At 44.8% G+C, this 22550-nt stretch overlaps 1 protein-coding gene across 3 annotated transcripts in view; it reads left to right on the forward strand.

The window, feature by feature from the left end:
- The first annotated feature begins 4003 nt into the window (after positions 1-4003).
- Positions 4004-22550, forward strand: part of KSR1 (kinase suppressor of ras 1) — a 33678-nt gene continuing 15131 nt past the window's right edge. The window contains exons 1-5 of one of the 3 annotated variants that reach the window (XM_035889462.1): positions 4004-4141; positions 15271-15418; positions 17672-18143; positions 19530-19534; positions 21428-21488. In XM_035889462.1, coding sequence (XP_035745355.1) covers positions 15310-15418; positions 17672-18143; positions 19530-19534; positions 21428-21488 — 647 coding nt within the window. In that variant the 5' untranslated portion in view covers positions 4004-4141; positions 15271-15309. The remainder of the gene's footprint in view (positions 4142-15270; positions 15419-17671; positions 18144-19529; positions 19535-21427; positions 21489-22550) is intronic. The other 2 variants (XM_035889466.1, XM_035889458.1) reach the window with 2 other exon arrangements.

The raw sequence follows: 22550 nt of genomic DNA on the forward strand, positions 1-22550 counted from the left end.
TTTCCCTAGGTGCTCAGCAACCTTGAGGTATGCCCAGGAATGGGGAAGGGGTGAGGTGACCTGGGGGAAGAAGCAGTAACATACCACAGTACCCTGGGAATTCTACATACCGCGGCTTACAAATGCGCAGCCGACTTGTTTGCCTTTGGTTGGATTTTGTGGCTGCAGTTTATATATCAAAGTGCGTATCGTCATTGAACCTCGCTTGGAATGGCCTCCAGAAAAAGAGAAGGCTTGGGTGATTTCTGTTTTCCTTCCAGGGCCAGGAAGCTGGACTGGTTTTGATTTATGTAGGCTGACTTTTGGCATGATGGGGGCTATTGAGTCGCCCTCAAACTTCCTGCAACCTCCTCTTTCTGCCTCTAATTAGGGGACCTTCCCCCTCTGTTCATACCAGGCCTTCATTGCTCCTGTTGCCTCCATTCCCGCTCTGTGCTCTTGGTTAACCTCACTTCTAGCCCAGGGGTTGCCAAGATCTCCTCTTCAAGAAGGGCAAAATGTGCTGCCCTCACTTTTCCTGCCAGGGCTTTGAGTGTCCTGTTCCTGTCTTTACCCACAGCAAAGTCAGCGCTTTCTCATTCTAATCTTTTCCTCCCTAATGTCTTTTGAGGGAAGAAGCCAGGATGCAAACAAGATATGTTTGGAGGCTGTAAGAACACAACCAAGTATCTTGAGTGGGATGAAACCCTAATGATGGGAATGTAGGTCTTTCCTGTTAAAAAAAGGAGGTTTAGGACAGAGAGGCAGAAGTCAAGAGCTGTGATAGCATTCAGTCTAAACTGTAGAAAGCTGCTTTAACCATAGGAGACAGTATTTCCAGCTCCTCCCCCTAATATGGGAGTTACCCCCTGAGCTGTGCACAGAGGTATTTGTTATGGCCAGACAGATCTGCGGAGTCGCACTCCATCTAACGCTGGCCAGCTGGCTGTACTGCCTCGGGCCGTATATGATACAAAGCCAAGCCATGAGGTGGGGAAAAAGTACAATGAGAAGCAGAAAAAAAATTTAAACCAAGCACTTAGCAGGAAAATACTTGGAACGGCATCTCCAAGCTCATTTCTGACCTGGCTGTGACCGGGGGAGCTCACTGGATAGGCTGTTATGGGAAAGTGTGCAGGGCGGTGAGAAAGCAGAAGGTCACGGCTGAGGCATCATAGGTGCCCCTTGCCTGCGCTGAGCTAGCTGGGAAGAGCAGAGCATGCCTGCTGCTGAGGCACCTTACCGTAGGGTACAACTCGAGGTGCAACTGTGTAGGAGAGGACAGCTGGCAGCAAGTTTAAGAGCATGGGTACAGGCAGAACAAGCTGCAGCGGTGTTTAGAAGCCACACAGTCACACTAGCGTATGACAGTGCGCCGAGGCAGCAAGCTGACTGGTCTGTAACTGGCGCAGAGTACAGGCACGGGAACGTGGCTGGTGGTGGTGCCGGGGCCTCTGCTGAGCCCACGGCCAGCCCCTTCGGAGCCCAGCTGGCCTCGGTAGGACCCTGGCTGCCTGCAGGAGCCTGCCCTGCCCTGCCCTGCTCTGCAGCATTGGGTCTCACTAGAGAAAGCAGACAAAGGGTGGAAAAAAGGAAGTGCTATCATCCCCTTTTTATAAAAAGAGGTACTGAGAGTGAGAACGATTGAGTGGGATTTCCAAGGTAACTTCTTTTAGCTCTTATGCTCCAAAGCCATGTTAGGAGGTTATGGTGAACAGGTTCCTCTGGTTTCTGCTGGGTGGTCAGAGTGTAAATGCAAAGGGATGGCTGAGACTTCTAGGACGTGGCAGTCCTAAGAGTGGCACTGCTTTGCATTTCTGTATTCATTGCATGAAGAGTTTGAATCACTTTTTTTTTTGTATTAACTCACTTTTTGATAAATCTCCAACTTCAAGATACTGCTGTCTGAATTCAGAAGTATGCAAGGAGAAACAAACTTGTACCTGATAGTTGTGAGGAGTCAGATTGCTTATAAAACAACCCCCTCAGCTAACTTTACAGGGAAGCACGTGCTAGAAATGCCTTACCAGCAGCTGCTGGCTTTCTTCATAACACAGAACTGGTGGTTCTGCTGCTAGAATGCGACCAACCTCCGAGAAACATCCAGTGTAGTGGTTTGGTCGGGGGCTGCTGCTGCCACTTGGCTTCCACTGGCTTCAGCTGCAGCGACAGCGCGTGATCGATGTGCTTCTTCCTTTCACGTGGAAGTAGCTTAGTTTTGAAGTTGCAGCCACAGGTATCCAGCTGGATGTGCTGGTCTCCGGCGCTGAGGTGGGGCCGCTTCAGTCAAATGTTGTTGCAATCTGTGGCCATCCCAAGGATGGCCTTCAGGGCTTTTCCTACTCTTGACTACCAGCCTTTAGCCGTATGCAAAACCGGAAGCCCACAATGGTTTGAGTCCCAAGAAATTGTGACTATGGCTAGAACCATGGTCTCATCAGCCATTTTAAAAGAACAGTATTAGCAATGTAGTAACTTAGCAGAGTGTAGTTCCTCTGTGCAAGTGCAGGTCCTGCTCAGTGGTTGTTTATGGTTAACTGTGTTTCTGGGCAGGTTGTGTTGTTATCCCCTGCAGAGCCTTGCTTAAATAACAGGGTTGTGTGTAAGAGCACATGGATCAGCCTCATGATTATACATTTGCAGGACTGGGTCACAGTAAACAAGACGAGAGGGAGAAAGAATTTCCCCCTTTCACTTAAGACAAGTGATTCCTATATATTGCCAAGGAAGAATTTGCATTTCTTCTAGGATAGTTATTACAAAGTAGTTGCTCTCCCAAACCGATGAGCAGGCCAAAAGCATTATGCTCCATATGGGGGTCGTTCAGTTGAGATCAAATGTGATATCTATTTTCCCTGTAATATCTGACATATCCTTTATCTGGGGAAGGAGGAGATGGTCTAATTCGCTTTCCCCTGTATAACTGAGATTGTGCATACAAGTCGTGTATAGCATCATTCAGATACATAGACCAAAAATATTTTGAGCAGAAACTTAAGAGGAGAGATGTTACAGTGGTCAAAGAATCCATGTTTGTTTTCTCCTTTTCATTTGTAGTCTGGGCTTGTCCCAAATGCTAAAATGTGTTGTCTAAGAACGTGTTTTAGTTTATAAATCACGGATCAGCTAACTTGCTTTGAGGCATTGTTTTGTTAGGAAGGTTTTGAAGCTTAAGTCTGCCCCGTGGGAATGTGTGACATAGTGAGAAATCTTTTGAGAATGTTTTCTTTTTGATAAGCAAACATAAGGCACAAATAATATTCCTTCTTGCTGTTTTGTTTTCCTGTGTCTGAAGTAGAGGTTTCTGTGTAGTGCATTTGGCATGAGATTGTCAGGTGATAAAAGCTTTGGAATAAAACTTTAGAATGGAATAGAAGACATACAACAATCATCTAGTCCAGCTGCCTGAATTTTTGTCCTTTTAAGATCATTGGTTTTAATGTTGATTTTGTAATAGAAATGCACATCAGATAATGGGACTCAGAGTCTTTGGGTACTTTGGCTATTCCTGCCTCACCGATCTTCTGGCCCAAATGAGTCCCAGTGTAAGAGAATATAATAAACATATGGGAGCAACAGATGAGAGGGCAGGTAGCCCTGTAGGTTAGACCAGCAATTCCCACAGCATCCAGAATGAAGTTGCAGGTATGCATGCAGTGCCTTTCAACTGAATGTAATTGATTGTTTCCAATTAATTGGGCACCCTTTCGTATTTTGATATGACACCCAGCCTCTGCACAGAACTTTTGTTGATATGAGTTTAGAGAAGAGGCCTGAGAGGGTGGGCCCTGCACGTTCTGCCTTCTGCTGAAATGTTGGAGAATAAAGATGCTCGGTGCGAGGGAAGTGCTTCCCCATGTGAATTTCCCAGAGTGCTTGTATGAGTATGTGATTTTTGTAACATGAAAGAGCCCCACTGGCAAACCAGCATCCCCTTTGGCTAGGTACTGTACAAACATTGCCCAGGAAGAAGACAACATATCCCAAGGAACTTAACTGTTTACTTTCTGGATCCCAACAGGTGAAACTGATTGACTACATCCACAGACAACGGCAGTGTAAGCTGAGTGTGCCCCTGAATGACAGGACAGCAGAGCTCAACAGCTACCCAAGATTCAATGACTGGTTAGACATTGTCAATGTGAGGAAAGAAGTTGTACAGGTAAGGGGAAGACAACCCTCAACACAGAACCTTCCTGCCCTTTCAAGACATTCCCAGCTGCCTGCTATGTTTAAGTTAGTTTCCTGCACTTACTTTCAGGCAAGGTGGAAGTATGTGGGTACACAGAGGGACCTTTGGTGGAAAGGGTCCTTCCTGTCTCCTGGAAACAGTGACCACCCAACGGGAGTGCTGAAATACTCTCTTCCCGTTGTCCTCCCTTCTCAGGATAGCATTTGAAGCAATGCCTCACACCTATTGCTCAGTATGAGACAAAGGTCCTGCATTACCAGGACCTCCTCGCCTTCTGCCTCCTAGGGCTGAGAATGATGCCAAACTTAATCACTTACTAACTTTTAGATGATAATAATACTGTACCATACATACATTCTGTGTCCAGTACTAGCCAAAAAAGGACCAAGAGTTACAATTTTGTGCAGTGACATCCAACAAATGGACAAAAATGTTGTGACAGCCTAGAGTTTTCTTATTTCTAAAAGCATATGTGCCACAATTATAAATTAATGAAGATCCAAAAATAGCCAATAGCACTGTGTCCCTCTGAACTTAGACTAGCAAAAGGGATCAGAATTTACAAGTTTGTCCCAGACTGATGGTTTTGAAACTGTGTAGCCTCACACAACACTCAGACTAAAAAATCAAGTGGACTCCAACCTAGTAATGGGCAGGTGGAGTTTGATCTGGATTTTGACTGGGTGGGAGCCTTTGCTCAGAAAAAGAGAGGTTTTTTCATTTAATACACCCCACCACCACCACCCATGAGTAAAGTCTCTAGTTCAAACTGACACCAAAGATCATTGCATCAGTGTAAAAGAATGGAATGAATAACTCTCCTGTGGTGGTCTGTGTGGTGGCCGGTGTCAGCTGTTCATGCTCGCAGACGATGGCTCCTTCTGAGCTTTACAGTTTATTTCTTAATATGCAAAACACTGGAAGCCTCTTTACTGCACAGAATAATCGGATGCTTCTGGAATCGGAAACGACCAGATAAGCCAAGGTCCCCAGCTCCTCTCTCTCTCTCTCAGATTTTATTCTTTTCTGGAAGAGGAGCCTGAAATCCTGGCAGCGTTTAGGTGCTTACTGGGAACTCCAAGACTGCAGGGCACTGACATGAGATTGTTCCCTTGGGTCTGGTCTGTGCATGGCTTCCCCATGCTGTTCTGTACTGGGGACAGTCCAGCTCAGTGTAACATTAATGGCAATGTAAGTAGAGCTCAGTCCACTGATGGCTAAACAAAGCAGAAGAGGTTTTTTCCATTCTTTTTCCCATTTTTGGCTCCGCAGGCCAGATCACAGTGTTCTCATTCGGTTGCCGTTGACCCTTACACAAGCAAAAAATGTTCTTTGACTTCAGCAGGGATCCGCCTGAGTGAAAAATTCAGCAAATTTTCATGGAAGTTATTCCAGCTTGGTCCCAATGTAACTGAGCAGACTCTGGTAAAATAGGATGAGCTCAGGACCGAGTTGTTCCTTTTATTTACTACTATTTATTTTGAATGTTATGCTGCATATTGCCTTCCAGCCCAGCAAGGTTTTGGGCAGCACAGCTGAAGGTGCAGCAGTGACAATGAGAGAACAGAAAAGCAGCCTGGTGCTGTGGCCAAACTGCCAGGGCCACAACTATTGTTGGTTTCTAAGGTTACTGGAATTGCCTGAGCCGAAAAGAATGTCTTTGTAGCTCTTTTTTAAATCCTTTGTGATGCCTGGAGAACGGGGGGAAGGGAAGAGGTGAAGAGGAGGGGCGGAGGAAGGGGGAGGGAGGTGGACAGTTCAAATCTGTCACATCCTGCTAATTCTGGGAGCAGAGTTGAGACTGCCCTTCAGTTTGTGTGGTCACTAAAAAGGGTGAGCAAATTCGGGTTTGGTCCAAGGCAGGAAGAGAACATATTCCAACTGTTTATTCGTTTTACTCGTGCCCTCTTGCACGCATACAAGAGATATACAAAGCACTTAAATTCCTCTGTGATTCCAAATGCAGGGTTATTTTTTAAAAGTCCTGCATCCGTTTCATGCAGGTGCAGACAGCTTCTGTAGCATTTATATTAGCTGGACAGAACTGCAACACCCATTGGGTCATGAAACATTTCTGAGTAGGCATGCTGGAACAGGCTGTAATCTGGGGGAAATGGAAATAGCTGGCCTAATAAACCAATTGCTCTGTTCTTGCAGTGATTTTTATTTTTTTTTTTGTTTTGTTTTGTTTTTTTGTTGGTCCTGTTATTTCACTGCTTGGAAAATTGTGGCACGGACATCAGCTGACAGGGCAGGGGAGATGTTTGTCTGTGATGAGTTGTCTCTCAGAAATGTTGCAGGTGTCATGGGATTGTTCCTGCTGTTGCTTAGATTTTATACAGCATGTGAACTGCAATTCAGCTGAATGCTTTCACAATGGAAATCACTGACAGAAGGAGCTTTAATAGGTTAGCTATTAAGAAATATATAATGGTTTCCCTTCGCTTTATGCACACTGCCTGTGACACGACTGGGGAGGGAGGTGGTTAGGGAGCCTTTAAAGAGATGGCTGAGTAGGTCAGGCAATGAAAACGGGGACACTTGAGTCCCATTCCTGAGTCTGTGGCTGGTGTACAAGATACACCAGAGAACGACTTCCCATCTCGAGGATACTGTTAGCTCGCTGTAAAACTGAAATAGGCATACTGGGTTTCCTTCTTAGTGCTTCCAAAAAGTGCTACAGAGAGAAAGGAAACCCCACAAGCTGTGATAGTGTATTCATGTTAGGCACGTAGCCCTCTCTCCTTGAGACTTTTAGGCTCTGAAGGTAGTTGGAGAGGTCGCCAGGTACCTATAGTCTCGGAGAAGAGATGCAACGCAGCCCTCTCCTGTCCACTCTGAGGTCTAAACAGAAACAGCAGGTACAACGTGGGAGGTGTGCGTGGGTGACGGGCTGTCCTGCGGCCCATGGCTTGTTCGTGTTTATTTGCTCTTTGAAATGGTTCTGATTCCCTTTGCATTTCTAGTGTAGCTGGAGGGATTATTTCAAGATTGTGCTAATCTGTGACATAACACCTTTGAAAAACAGCCTAATTGCAAGCAGTTTTTTAGCTCAGAGGTTAGAGAAACAATGCTCTTTTTCATTCTCACTCCCCTCCTCCCCTCTCTCCCCCCCCAGTCCTCTCCCAAATAAAGCTGCCATGCAGGGAAGCACAGAAGCTCCCAGGCTCTCCTGTCAGAAATAGAGCACCAGCTCTAATTTAGAATATCTGCTGACTCCTCTAGTCCAGAGTGAAGACTATTTTTGCTCAGCGACTTGCTCTAGACATTGTGAAGCTTGAAAGCTCTCGCTGTTATAATTGCTGTCTTCTTGTCGGGCTCCTTTCTTTCTTTGAAAACCTATATTTAAAACATGAATAATGACTGCTTGTAAAATCCTTTAGTTCTGAAGGAGATTATAGTAATAACAATGCACTGTTTATGGCATTGGGCAACAGCTAAAACTCCTGTGAACATGGATAACAGTCAGCCGGTCACGCTGCGTAGAGTGAAAGGGCTGTTCTGTGTGGACCTAGCAGACTTGGAGGTAGGTGGTGAATACAAGCTTCAAGTTTATGATCCTGTTTGTTCTCTGTGATACACAATTCTGAGGGGTAAGGAAACTTTGAACCCCTTCCCCAACTTGTGCTATTTGTTTCTTTGTTATGTTCATCTAACTGGTTGCCAGACAGATTTTTGTCATAGAAAACGGTGGCGAGTGCGAAACAGGCTGTGTTTTGGAGCTGGGCTAGTATTGTTTTGTAACTTTCTTTTTAAGTATTTTTCTAGGAAATGCTGGAGTCCTTGGTTTTGGCTAGGAATCCTAGAGATTGATTAGCACTGTGTACATGTAGTTTAATGCTGTAAATGATGCATAAATGGTTAAATATGGTGGATTGAAACTGGGAAAAGAGATACTTGAACTGAGAACGAGAAAAGGCAGGACAAGCAACCATACAGACAGAAGCTGTATTTAAGCTATAGAGTGGTCTTCAGTGGGTAAAAGTCGCTCTGAAAATGGAACTAGAAGAATATATGGCTCTGGATTGTCCTGCTCCCCTTGAGAGTTGGAGTCAAGAATTGAGGGGGGGAGTGGGAGGGAAGGAGGATGTGAACAGAGCACTGTCCCCACTCTTACGCAGATGGAAGAATTCTCTTGCAGAGCTAATTACTAGGGTCTGGGCTTGGGCCATGTCTACTGAAAAAAAAAAAAAAAAAAGATTATAAAATCTCTATTGGTTTATTTTCTTTAGCACAGGAAAAAATCCTCTCTGTCTTCACCCTTGTTCTTCCCAGAAATGTCACTATTATATTTGTTCCCACATGTAACTTGTGACCATCTTAAAAAGTAACTTAAGAACACAGTCATCTCCTTATCTTCTGAAACATGTCTGAACCAGCCCTGCTCACCATGTAGCAGGGGTTCCAGTCAATCAAGTTTGGAAAGCTGTTTTTAGAGTAGGTAACTGTCATGCACAGGGAGGGGCAAATCCTGCCCTAGTGATTGCTGGCTATAAGCAGAACTTTGCCACCAGGGAGACTGTGTGGGAGCAGATGAAACATAACTGTGGTTGGGTCTAGTTTATGGCTGTTGCATTTTGGGAATGTATTTGACTCCCAATTTTTTCGTAGTACCTCCTTTTTGCTTATGAAACTGGTCTTCGTTCCACATTTAGCATTTATGCCAAAAAGACCTACTTTCTTGTAAGTAGTCAAGAGTGGATCCTGAGCAAGCCAGGGGCAGCGATTGCCGCACTGGGGAGCAGAGCTGGAAAGGCTCATGCCTTGAGTAGGAATTGTCTGTTGAGTCTCCTGCTGCTCCTGTGAAAATCTGTAGAGGATGAGGCGTTGGCATAGGGTTGACTATGAGACCATGGCAGATGGTTATGCTTGCCTGGGCTGTGATCTAGCCTGTAGCAGATCATTCTGATCAGTTGCTGGAGGAAAAGTGTGGGGTTTATGTGTGTGCATCCTTACTTTCGTTGGGAGAATAGAAGCAGCAGATCTGCCTAAGCCTATCAGGTTTCCACAGCTGTATCCTCTCATCTTTCTCTGTCAGCATATCTACATGAACAGACTATAAGGACTTTGGCCATTTGCTGGGGATTTCCATGGGTCTGGCAGCAGAAGCTCTGACTGGACTGCTAGATAGCAGAGATCCTGAATGTGCTAATTGCGTGTATGCAAATTAACTCTGTCCTGCAGGCTTCCTGGACCTAAAACTCCATCACCATGTTCCAGCTGAAGGCCCCTCCCCAGTGTAAACAGCTTTTTGGAAAATATTCTGCCAGGGTTCCCTTCCCCTGCCAAGGTGTCCAGGTGCCCCTTGCCCAGCCTTGTTCACCATGAATCGTTCATTGCTTGAGGTCAGCACGAGGCTCACGCTACCCCTCAGGATCTGCAGTGAAACACTGCAACCGCTCCATCTGTCTTCCGACAGAAAAGTAGTAAGTGACAGCAGCTATCCTGTCCACAAAGAGCAAAGTGAATGGGAATGCCCCGAGACTGCCAGCTCCTCTCTACCCCACTGCTGTGTGAGAGGCGAAACGGCAAAGAGGGAGATGTTATGTGAAGCCATAGCCTCTGTGTATTCACAGCTTAATGCAAGCTAGAAATTTCACATTGAGAGGCTTTCCAAAATGCCCATAAAACGTCCAGAAATTTAGTAATACAACAATTTTTCAGTGCCTTCTTCACTGGACACCAAAAAAACAAGAGCAAAATAACAACCAGCAGGCACAAGATGTTCTTAAGAGCATCCTTACATGCTTTGCTTAGAGCTATCAGTGGGAATTTAAGCACCTTATGTAATGGGCTTTCTCTTCCAGCATCTGCTGCTTTACGGGAAGATGATTGGTGAGGGAATGTATTGATTTAAGAGGAGGCATCTGGGGCCTTGACAATTGTCCGGCTTTATAGGAAGAGCCATGTCTACTAGGTCGAGGAGCAGGTCAGACTTATTTTGTAGAGTGCTAGCAGCAGCATTAGCTCCGCAGGCTTATCTGCAGAGAGAAATCTTTACCAAAAATAACCCTTCCACTGTGTTAGATACCATCATTTTTGCCATGTTTCAGGGATTTAAGTTGGACACCAGACAAGATTAAAGACCTTCTTACGCTGTTGTGAACTCTTCACCCTGACTAATTGAGACTAACCTTTGGATGGCTTCTTGGATACACTGTGGTTTACTTTTCTTTCTTTTAAATATGCATACCATGAAGTGCACAGTCTGTACATCTGATAAGCAGGAGGGCTTTGTAGGAAAGTCCTCCTGCCTGTTGTAGAGAGGAACAATTTCCTGGTTTGGGCTTTTTAGCATCACTTCTGCTGAGCAATGTGTGGTGAGTAAGGCTTTAGATTTTGCTGGCACAGTTTTGAGGTGCTGAAAGATTGAAAGCAGGTTCTGTCTCCTCCTGCTCTTTCTTTCTTTTTTTTTTAATCTGATCTTATTAGAGTAGTATCTGAATATCTTGCAGCTTCCCCTGTCATTCTGTACTCAAGGCAAGGTGTGCCCAGGGAGATGGTACTTTGCTTGGCCCTAATGCAAGCCTTTAAGCTGCATTTTTTTAAAGCTGTATTTTTTTAAAGCCACAGCACCCACAAAGAAGCAGGTAGAGAGGTCTGTTGGACCCACGTCTCTCACCCTTGGTGCTGAAGACTGGGAGTAACCCCTTTGCAAGGGCCCAGAATTGCACTGATGGGGTTGGAGCCCACCAGCTGCTCCTCTGAGATGGGCACTGTCAGGGCGCTTCACAGGGGACATTCTTCCCTCAACTCCACAGCTGAGCCAGAGCATCAGCAGTAACAGAACCTGCTTTAAGATCCATCTTGAACTAGTGACCCTCATCGTTGTCACATTGGCTGGGGGGCTAACACAGAGCTAAATCATATCAGGCCAATCTTACAGGGATCAGGTTGACCAGTTTTATATTAAGCCACCACATATGTGCAGCACATGAGTGGCTGTTTAAAGAAAGCCTCTTACTTCCCCTCCCTCCCCCCTTTTTAAGGCTTATTTCTTTTGTCGCGTGTCATGGGGGCTGGCAGCAGGTTCAGAAAGTCTGAGCTCTCCCAGCTCAAGGTCACTGGGATTGTTTAAATATAATCTTCTTTTCTGTACTTATACTTTCCTGCAACTTGCTATTCTTTCTAAAATTAAACTATTGAGCAAAAGAGTAGGTTGGACTTTGCCTGCAGGCCCAGGGAGGGGGCAGGCCAGCAGCGTGTCTGCGTGAGCTTGTGCTAGGGGTGCAGAGCAGAGTTCACAGTCAAGAGCCGGGGCTGCCCTTTGCTGCTCAGTTGGGCCTTCTGTGGACCATTTCACATTTTCATGGCAGGCCACACATTGAGTTGTAGAGCACGCACCTGCTTAAGGAAGTGAAACCAGTCAGCTTAGGGGTGATCAAGCCCTCTGTGCTGATTGTGTCCTGCGAATGAGACAAAGGAAAAAATACCCTAACACTTCTAAAAAGCTCAACAGTTGGGAATGTTTTGTAATTTTTTAAAGGTAGTTTTCAAGGTTTTTCTCTGCAACCAGGAAGGCTTGAAAATTAAAAGTGAAGGCTGGGGATGCCTGGTTGCAGTGGTTTCATCTTTAAAAAAGAAAAGCACTAAACACCATCAGACTTGCAAGAACAGGCAGTCCTGGAGTTTAACCATCAAGCTGCCATGGGACAAAGATGACAGCGAAGTTCTCTGTGCCAGTAGACAGTTGGTTGTGTTCCCCTCTGGGAATGAGAGTAGGACCTGTGAGGCTCTGAACACCACTGTGCAGGACCCAGGCCCACCCCACAACCACCCCATCCCTGCCATCCTCGGGCATCTGTACTGGTTGTGAGCTCAACAATTTTGTGCTTGTGAGTTGTACCTTGGGAGCAGTGAGTGTGTGTGCTGTTACAGCCAGGAGCGGAGCCTGGATGCCATTCCACATACCTCTTACAGGAAGGAATGGGAATTCCCCAGTTAAGCCTTGCCTAATAGTAGTGCAACCAGGAAGGCTAATCTGGGGTAAGTTAAAATAGTTAATTCCGCCTTACTGATAGAAATTGAGGCACACACTCAGTGTATTTAATCACTTTTTTTTTTTCAGTCCAAAGGCCTAAAAGCCCATTTCTTACCCCACTGTTAGGGGTACAAGGCTCTTGCCAAAGGTGTAGTGTCACCTGCCCTCGGTACCTGCTGTACTTCACCCTCTGTGTGAAAGGAGAACAGACAAGAGAACCTGACTGCATCCTGGCTGCTCGAGTGGACACAGGCTTGCAGACCAGACTGATTTCCTCCTTTTTTCTAGTCCCTGTGTTATGGGATTTTTAAAAAGAATTTTATTGGAATTTGCTCTACTGACTTCCCTGTAATCTCTGAACTGGGCAGGGCGAGCCTTTTTCAGTACCTGATGCCACACTTGCTTTTATGAAGCATTGTGGTGCACTAGCATTTCTGCCAGCCCAAATGTTGTTTGCTGCCAAGCCTTGATACCCGCTGTGCCAGTCGCTACCCTGAGTGTTAGCACTGCAGATCAGCGGTGCTTGTCCGCTCCGGATCCTGCCACAGAGCAGGCATTGGGGAAACCAGATCCCCAACTGTGCTGGGACCAGTCTCCTCCCAGCTGGCCCTGCGTTTCAGCTGCTTGGGCTGGCCATTTAAAGCCTGGGCTGTGGAACTGGCTGTGGTGAAAAAGCTTTGCTTCCCCGAGGAAATCTTAAGTCTTTTCCACTTTACTGATTGACTTACTAATAGCTCTAATAAGTTACTGGTTACATTTGTGCTGTGCGAAGGATAGGGAAGCGAGGTGATACTGGGTAACGTGACTTGGTAGCTTATACTGGGATCTGGAATGACGCTGCTGCTTAAAACAGTGGCTACGTAATCTGGGTTGTTTTCTTAGTGGGGAGTGGTGGGGGTGAGGAAACGTTTTAAGATAATTCAAGAATGACATCGCTGGGCTCCCGCTTACTCTTAAGACCGTGTAAAAGCATGAAACGGGACAAATGTTTTTGTAACAGACATTGGCTTTCCCTGATGCTTAATGGGGAAACATTAGCTTTCCTGCTCCAGAGCACAGGGGTACCCGTAGGGGTGTAGAAAACTTTCTTCCATATTATGCTAAAACTTGCTCCGTGTTTGCCCCCAGTCGCTGTCCCTTTTAGAGCTGCTTGTGTCGCTGTGAGGCTGACATCCTGCACCACGGAGCTGCCCTTGTGGTACCACCGAACAAAGATGCTTCTGTGAGCTGCCTGTCTGCGTGCAGGGGAGAGGAATTCAGGGGGTGCTGGGGAAATAACTAACTATAAGAAACACTTGGTTGAATTCTGTTGTTATCAGCCCAGTTTGGCTGGGGACCTGTGTGAGCAAACCTGCAACTGGCTTCATGCTGGAATATTTTGAGTTGTGGAAACCCATTCCAATTTCAGCTCAGATGATCTGAGCCCCTGGGGGTTTTTTTGTCCTTTGGAGTGTAGTACCAGGTTAGGAATCCCTGCACTGCGTTTTCACTGGAGAATTTGTGCTTCCTGCTTTTTACCCCGGTGGAAGTAATTCAGGAATGAGCTTTTTGGGGCAGCCTTACTCCTGCATCTTGGTGGTGCAGGTGTGCAGAAAAATGAATAATAGTAATACCCAGCGTCAGGTGGGATAGCTGTGGTTTTGTTATTCTGCTAGTATTAATTATAGAAGAACAAGAAAATTGACCCAAACTTCATTGAACTCTGGGTTTGCTATGGACCTGCTTTGTGCATACTGCTCATTTAAATTCTTGGTCTCTCCTTGATTCAGCTGTGTTTTGTGTTTCATCCGGTTCAGGGCATGTGACGGAAGATGCAGGATGCATTTCTTAGACTTCTGCCCTTTCTCAATGTATTCTTTTTCATTGCTCCATGCAACAGCTACTAAAAATGGGAACTATGTGATTACTATTTGTGTTACCACCTACAAAGCTGCAAAGGTTGCGGCTGTTTCTAGCGCTGTCACAGTTAAAATCAGAAGTCATATGTCAGATCTCAAAGGCGTGAGTCTGGATTAAGAAAGATGTGATTGTAAAAGGGCATTCAACAACATTCAAATTTGATTTATAGTCGGAAGTGGGGTTTAAGAATCTAGAGAATTATAAGCTTTTTGTTTCTGCAAACAATGAGACACACTTTTCAGTTTCCCCTTCAAATAAAAGTAGAAACCCTTTTATATAGCCTGATTCCAGGAGTTGAAACTTTAGGAAAGAGGCCAAATATTGTGAAACTTGTGATCTCATTGTCAGAGTAGGCAGCAGTGAGGTTTGTTTAGGCAAAACTTTCAGGGAAATTCCTGGGTATCTGGGCTAAATATCCTGGTTTTGTTTATTAACCACAATTGCTGCAGATTTACACTGGAAACGTTTGAATGGGGGAGGAGAGAGGCGACACAGTTCAATTCTGTGTCAGGAAATACCAGATCACTTCATGCTTTCCAGTCGCTTGTAGCTTTTGTGTCTGCCTGATCTAAACCTTATCACTTTGGGGGCTTTGGTGTATTAAGACGTACAAGGAGTTCCGCACAAATATCTTCCCAAGCAAGATACGGGTAAGGATGGTTCTCTAATGAGGGAAAAATAGCTTGAGGAGGAGGTCGCTATCTCTTTGTCGAAACATTTATTTTTAACAAAAGAAGTAATTTTCCTCACTGGTTTTACTTTTCACTTCCCTACTGAAAAGCCAAACGTCTTTATCTGACATTTTTTCAGGTTTTAGGCCTGTTTTATTTCTGACTTATTTTTTATGAAAAAGCTAAGCCTTCATTAGTAGCTTTTCAAAAATACTGAGTGAAAACTTTCCACAGGGGGAGAATATTTCGATCGCCTCTAATCCTAACTTAAATAACATCCTAATGATACAGAGCACACTTGAGCATATGCCGGGTCTCTCGTGATGTAGGGAGGAGAGGGGGCAGCTGTTGAGCAGGGCTGAGATCTGCTGTGTGGTCGTTACTGACCTGGTGATCCTTACGAGAGATGCACTACCGAAATGAGTAAATCATGAGTCAGACCAGGCGGTGAGGCAGTGGCACTGTTTAAAATACATCCAAGTAACAACTGACAGTCTTATTTATGCATGCATATTAAAAAATATATGTAACATCTTGCTTTTCTGCAGAGAATACCAGAGGAGCTAACCTTAGATGCCTTACTAGAAATGAACGAGTCTAAGGTGAAAGAAACAATGAAGAGATGTGGTGCCAGAGATGAGGAGTGCTCCAGACTCAATGGGGCTCTGAGCTGCTTACGGAAGGTGACTGAATCAGGTACAGACTGCCCTCTTGTTCTATGGAATTAGTTTCTCAGGAATCCAGCCCCCATCCTGCTTCCTTTCATATGAAATGATCTGCAAAATCCTCCAGAGAATGTCTTCGGGTATATTTTAATGGCAGTGTTAAGTTAATGGTTGGACTTGATGATCTTAAAGGTCTTTTCCAACCTCAATGATTCTATGATTCTATTCTGTAACCAGTATCAGGTTATGGCTCTTGGATGGACGTGAAGTTGCGGTGATCAAACACATCTAGAGCTGTGGACTGGATTTGGTTTTGACAGCATGTCAAATAAATAAAGAAATGGAAATAAATGTATGTAGAAATGTCCTCTTCTACTCAATAGACTATATCCTTATGCCCTCTCTGTTCAGCGTTGTGTCTAATGCTCCAATTAATTCTCCATCATTCAGTGCACACATCCTTGGCCTAATGAATACAACCAGATTCCTTGTAGGTAATCCCCTCCCCAAGTATCGCTAGCTCAGAGAGGAGGTGTAGTTCTCTTTGGCATTACTTCGCTCAGAAGCCTGAGTACTGTTCAGCTCAATGCTGTGGAAGAGAAGAATGTCGCTCTGACAACCCTTTATCACCATGTAGCTTGTAGTGTGCCAATTGATTCACCTCCCTCTAAACCCGCTTGCCTCCTGCTATCTTTCTTTGACTGCTACAATTGATAGAATCATTAGCCAAATTCCAATAGCAGATTCAAGAGCTAGAAAGAACCCTGATTTACCTTGAAATTATGGAAAGGAAGGTACTCTGTAATTAGAAACGCATGGGTTCAGCATGCAAACAGATCTGACCAAGTTACTTAAGATCAGTCAAACTCAAGATTCCCAGAGTGCTGTTTGACCGTCTTCCCCGTCACCTTCCCCAGGCTACTTTCAAAGGCATTGTAAAATCTGTTGTACGAGTGTTGCTCACTGGTACTAGCATGCATCAGATCTTTCTGTGTAGCAAGTACCAATCTGTCACTGAAAGGTGATGTTTCCTGTTGGTATTATGACAGTTCATACCATTTGCAAATCATAAAGATGAGTTAATGGAAAAGTCAGCAAACAGCCCAGCTTCATATTTCCTTTTTTCTAATCTTTCTTGTCCTGGGATGTCAAATGTTTCCCAACCATACTGTGGCAAAACCAGCCATTGTTCAGAAGTCATGGCATTCACTTACTATAATGAGGTGACATTTTTTAAAATCCAGGTATATCATCTCTTTTCAACCACTGACTGGCCAATAGGACATCAGGGCCTGAAGCTTTGACTTTTCACCTTGATTTAAGTCATTAAGGACATATTCAAAACTAAGAGAGTTATCCTGATGAATTAAGCCTCTGAAATTATCCCAATAATCTGTGCCTTCCTGCTTTGCTGCCTGCAGGCCTCTGTACCTTTTTTTATTCCCGTTCATACCCAGAATCGGTCTACAAGCTGTACTGGATCATTCTGAACTAGAGTGCATTGTAGAAGGCAGTGCTGGGCTCCACCAGCAACCCAGCAGGATGTGGTGGTTCCTTTTTGTCCAGCTGTCTGTCCCTGGTGCAGTGTAGCTAATACAGTCTGAACAAATACAGCGCCTCTCTGCTGAGTGCTGCCGCTGCCTGTAACTGAACAGCAGTGCCCCAGTACTCCGGGTGTCAGGTGAGTTCTAGGCACTGGTTACATGCCAGAGAGAGGGGAAAGTGGCCAAATGAGGATCAGGAGCTCCTAGATAGTCCTTATTTCCAATCTAATGACCTTTCTCATTTTAAGTGGTTATTTAGCAGTTCTGTGGGCTAATAGAAAATAGTTTCCTCTTCTTACCAAAGAGCAGCCTAAAAGCAGGCAGGGTGCCAGGCTGGGTGTACAGATCTGTCTAAACAGATGGACACCAAATCCACAGAGGCTTGCAGTGGGATGTGGGTGCCCATTTCATGTAGGTACGTATATCCCACGTTCTTCAGTAGGGCCCCAATCTGTTACAGTTCAGCCCATCTGAGAACACGGGACCTGATTTTAGCTTTTGAGATGCATAGCTACAGATAGGAAAGAAGGGTAGTTACTGTCATTCTTGTTTAAAGGTTACTTTAGCTGATGTCTTAGACGGATGTCAGGGGAGGAGAAAGGAGGCTTGCACTTTGGCTAGGTGCAAAGCAGGGGAAAAAAAAACCCACCGTAAAGCCTAAAGCAGAATGATGTGGTATGGGTGTATGTGTTGGCTTTTCTTTTTAATCAATCACGAACGTTGCTACGGTTGGTGAACAGGTGGGGAGTTAAAAGATGATGTGCTGATGAACCTTTCTGAGGCACGCCGAGAGAACAGCTCTACAAACGCGACCGAATCCCCCTGCTCCTCTGCGCCCACGTGGACTCCCTCTGCACTGCACCTCCTCAAGGGCAACAGCCAGCAGGCGCGTTCTGTGTCGGTGTCTACAATCCCATCTTCAGATTCTCTTGCCTCGAGTCATGGACCTTCTATCTATGCAGAAAACCTCCTGGACCCTTTTGCATTCCCCGCACACAGTGGAAGGTTAACACCAAGGACTCCTCACAGCATCACCATCACTCCACCAACCACTCCTCAAGCCAAGAGACGGCATAAGTTGAAGCCACCACGGACTCCACCTCCCCCCTGCCGGAAGGTTTTTCAGCTGCTACCTAACTTCCCAACCCTCACAAGGAGCAAGTCCCACGAATCACAGTTGGGAAACAGGATAGATGAAGTTCCTCCAATAAAGTAAGCATGACACTTCCTCCTTCGCCATGGACACTGGTGGGCTCTGTTCATACCAAAGGGCATTCAGTGCTCCAGTTCGGACTCTGTGGTGTCCAGTTGCCTTGTCATGGTTTCATTGTAGTCTGAGAATCCGTATCAGTGGCATACTCTAAGATAACCACAAAACCTGCGTGTTAATAATGTACTGTACTTGAAATTTATTTGAAATTAGACCTGCTGAGGAGGTTGGGATGGCTGCTCCTGTCAAAGGGCCCCAGTCATTTTTTCTCAAGCATCTAGTAGCCAATTCCCCATACTAGAATTCTCTTCTGTTCTTAAATGTTCCTCACAGTTCAGGTGGCTGGTATTCTTTTATGTTGCTATCTTAAGATGTATTTTAATTGCTAGTGTGAGCTTTAAAACACATTTATTACAGTATAGACAACTATAGCTCCATAACAAGACGAACGGTCTTAGGCTACACCTTTTTTTGGGCTGATCCCAGCTTTGAGATACACTTTTTTTTTTGTGTAGATAGGATGGAAGGTAGTAATCTAACATTTAACTAATAGTTGAAACTGGGAAAGAAATGTGCCTTCCAAAGACTCTGGATACCCCTAAACGTTGCAGAGTCTTAGGCCAGCATCCAGCTTCTGTAGCAGGCACTGGATCATTACCCCTTACCCTAACTCTTTGACTACCTGGAAGAGTTCAAAGAGCCTGTTCTACTCAGGACATTTTTTTGCCAAAATTACATTTTTATAAAAAGGAAACTAGCCCAGCTCAGAATGGAGTTGAGATTTTGGGTGTGAGCATTAACAGCAAAGGGCTGTGCTTTTGATGCTGCAGTACTGTGTTGCCTGCTGACTGACATGAAAGAATTCATTATAAATGCGTTGCCTTGTAAGCAGTACAGTAGTCTTCCACAATGTGAGTGCATATGAAGTATATACTGAAACCTGCAAATAAATGTCTAAATGCAGCAAGTAAGCATCTGTGGCCAATGCACAGCTTTATTTTGAAATTCAGTGGTAAGAGCCTGGTCCTGCTGTGATCTAGGTCCTATTGATTTAAGTCTGGTAGGAATTGCAAAACGTAGCGCTTCCGTGATTCAGGCACTTCCATGGAGCCTGCCAGCTGACTGAGCTGCGCAGCCCAGTAACGCTTCTCGTCTGCAAGCCAAAATTCAGGTGCAGTCCTGGCTGGAGCTGGAGCTCTACCCAGCAAACACTACCATTTGTAGGCAGGAAAATATTGGCTATGCGGCAACTTCAGGAGCCTGTGCAAAACCAGAGATGTTTGTAAACCTGACATCAAATGCTTCAGGAAAGAGTTCCTGCACTCACAAAGCGTGTATCCTGTCACATGAATAAGAATGTCTAAAAAAATATTTTTTTTTCTCTCTAGGTTCGGTAAGTGATTTTTACAGGGCTGTCTTCGTGTCATTGCTGAGAGAGAAGAACCTGTCCTTGCCAACTCCCTGTTGATCATCCCTGTGCAACCTCTGGAGGTCCTCAATCAGGCCTTGTAGCCCAGAGTTTCTGTTAAGTTTAACAGGAGCTTGGCCTACTGGAGAACTGCAGGATGTTTACATGGTCCTTTTTGTACCTGGTATTTCTTCAGACGACAAAAGCAAGGAAAAGGAATATTGATGTTTAAAGGGTTAAAACAAGGGGTTTGGATGTAATTGCTTGTTTGTGACTTTAGACAGCTGTTATTGATGCCTCTTGGTACTAGAAATAACTCCCTATCTAACCATTTAGTGTCTTTGGATATTCATTGCCAAGTATCTCTGTAATGAAATTAGACAGTTGGGTGCAGCCTTCCGAGAAACGCTTCAGCTTGTGCTTAAATGTGGAATGCTTCCTCTGGTGTCGGTGGGCCTGTTCACCTGTGCAATGGCTGACAGGACTAGGACCTGTGGTTTTACCCAGTAGTGCGTCAACGCCATTTTGTGTGGTAGCTGTCCTGATGTGACTATGTGCGCCTGTCTCGGACACAACCTGTAACCTTGGAAGCTAATGTAGAGAGATATGAGCATCTTGGAGAGTGTCTCACCTTTTTAGGAAGTCCAGATAAGAACATTATGCCACCACACATACATCTAATGCCCTTTAAAACAAAAATCCCAGGAATTACTTTCAGAAATGAAAAGGCGTAGAAAGAAAATTGTAAAATGAAAATGTAAGCGGAAACCTGAGCATTTCTGTGTGGGGAGTGATAGAATTTATGCAATAAATAAAAAAGGCATTTGAATAAATTCCAACAGAAACGAACAATTTTGGTGCTTCTGTGCATATAGTCATATTGTCTGTTTTAAAATCTATGCTGTAGGCTCTTTTAAGTCCCATTCAATTCCAAACTTTCTTATATTCATTAGGACTCCTCAGTAAGGATTTAGCCATCTTAACTGTTGTATTAGGATTAATTCAGATGACTCTGCATTTGGATTGCCACACTAGATCAGCAATATTCCTTAGAAAAGCAGCTGGTCTTTCCAGCCTATTCTAAGATGCTGAAGACCACAGATGCCTTTTAAAGTTCACTGGAATAATGATAAAAAAGAATCTGGTGCCATCTAGGGTCAAATAAAGAGACTGGCTTTTTGTAAGCATTGACAGTGTCCAGCCTGGAGGCTGTGTTGGTACTTGCAGATTTGAGTTTTCTCCAGGTTTGCAATATGGCTATAGATTTAATTCAGGAATTATGCCAGAATCCTAGTATTTGAGAGTTTTTTGGAAGTTATATGGTATAACCACTGGAGTGCTGGACTGGCATTTTGAAGTCTAGGCCTCCCTTTTTGCAGTTTTCAGCTAGCTAAGTCATCTCATGTAAGTCTTTTTATTCTTCTGGGTCACACTGGCCCTGTCTATAAAATGGAGATGAAAATTTTTAGTGTAAAAGAATATTCTGAAGTCTACCGACACTGCATGAAAACTGGGTGGTGGTATTCGTGGTAAACCAGTTGGGAGTAAAGTCTGATTTCCACTTTAAGAATGGCCTAGACCTAATCAGATGGAATTCTGTAATCCGTAAGCATAAAACATAATGGTTTAGCAAAAAGAAGGAAGAATTAGGATTCCACCACCAAATCTTATCTTAGATTGCCTCCATATGAAAACAGTGAAAGTGAAAGAGCAGTATCTGGTAAGAGCTTTACGGCAGAAGGCAAATCTCAGCTGTGCTGCCAACAGTGTCATGGCTGCTAGTCCTTATCTATGACAGTGATCGCTTTGTTTCTGTCTAGACTGGTAAGCACGCTTGTGAGTAATGCTTCCCTAAAATGTCCTTTTGTTCTCCATCAGAACTCTCCCAAGGGTCCCCTCAAACGGTACGAAGAGACTTCGGCTTAGCTGTAACGCACAGGTAAGAAACACACGCCTTGGGAGCCACAAGGGAAATGGACTGCGGGGTCAGACCAGGGCAGCATCCTATTTAGTGCTGTTGTAGCAGTCACAACTCTTAAGATAGGTTTGAAGTTGGGTCGGGTGCCTCATTTGCCAAGTTCAACCTTAACTATGTATTTCAGCTTCCTTTCTTTTTAATATATGCACTTGAAATCCTTTTTACAAAGCCAGTTAACTCGAGATTCCGTAATGAGTAGCGTACCAGCAGTAGCAATGTTGTGTATGAGGTGATAGGACCAAGCATACCAAATGTGTCACAAAGCCTTTTCTAAAACACTTCCACTGCTACAAATGAAAGGGAAGCTGCTCCTTCCTCCCTGCGTGGAAAGAGCATGTATTGCCCTTTTCTGTCCTTGTAGCTTCCTGCATCCCCGTTCTCAAATCCAAACCAAAACTGGGCCAGCCAGTTCTAATGCCAAACAAACCAGTTTAATTTTCTGGTAAAAGGGATAACATTCCCACCATAAATTGGGTCCCAGTTCTACAAAGATGTTCAGGGGAAGAATATAACCAGCACCACGTGACGTGTCCTGCGGACCTAAGGAGGGACACCAGCGACTGATAGGCAGCGCGTGCTCACGGGCTGGATCCGCACTCGGAGCGTGTGCTGGCTGCTTCCTCTCAGAGTATCTGCTTGTTTCATGAGGTGGAGCTCAATTCCAGTTCCAGGGGGTTTTATGAAAAGAAGTGATATTCTATCACTTGGATATCTGTGACTGCATGAGGCTTCAGATCTGTAATTGCTGAGCTGCAGCTTTGAGAACTTTCTAGAGATGTGTGTCCATGCACACCCTGTCTCCTTGTCAGAGACACCTCTGAGCACCTCTCAGCCCTGTTCCAAGAGTGGAGAAGTAGCAAGAGGCCAGCAGAGTTGGTGCCAGCCTTCTTTCAGTTGCTTTTGATAGAAAAGCAAGGAGTCTTTTCCACAGCACCACTTGCCCTTTTCAGAAAGGGCTAAAGGAGTATAGCCTGTCTGGAACTACCTACAAATGTTCATTTTCCTTTAGACACCAGTTAACAT

This window comes from Egretta garzetta, unplaced genomic scaffold, assembly GCF_000687185.1.
Source record: "Egretta garzetta isolate BGI_Z169 unplaced genomic scaffold, ASM68718v1 scaffold120, whole genome shotgun sequence".
NCBI lineage: Eukaryota > Metazoa > Chordata > Aves > Pelecaniformes > Ardeidae > Egretta > Egretta garzetta.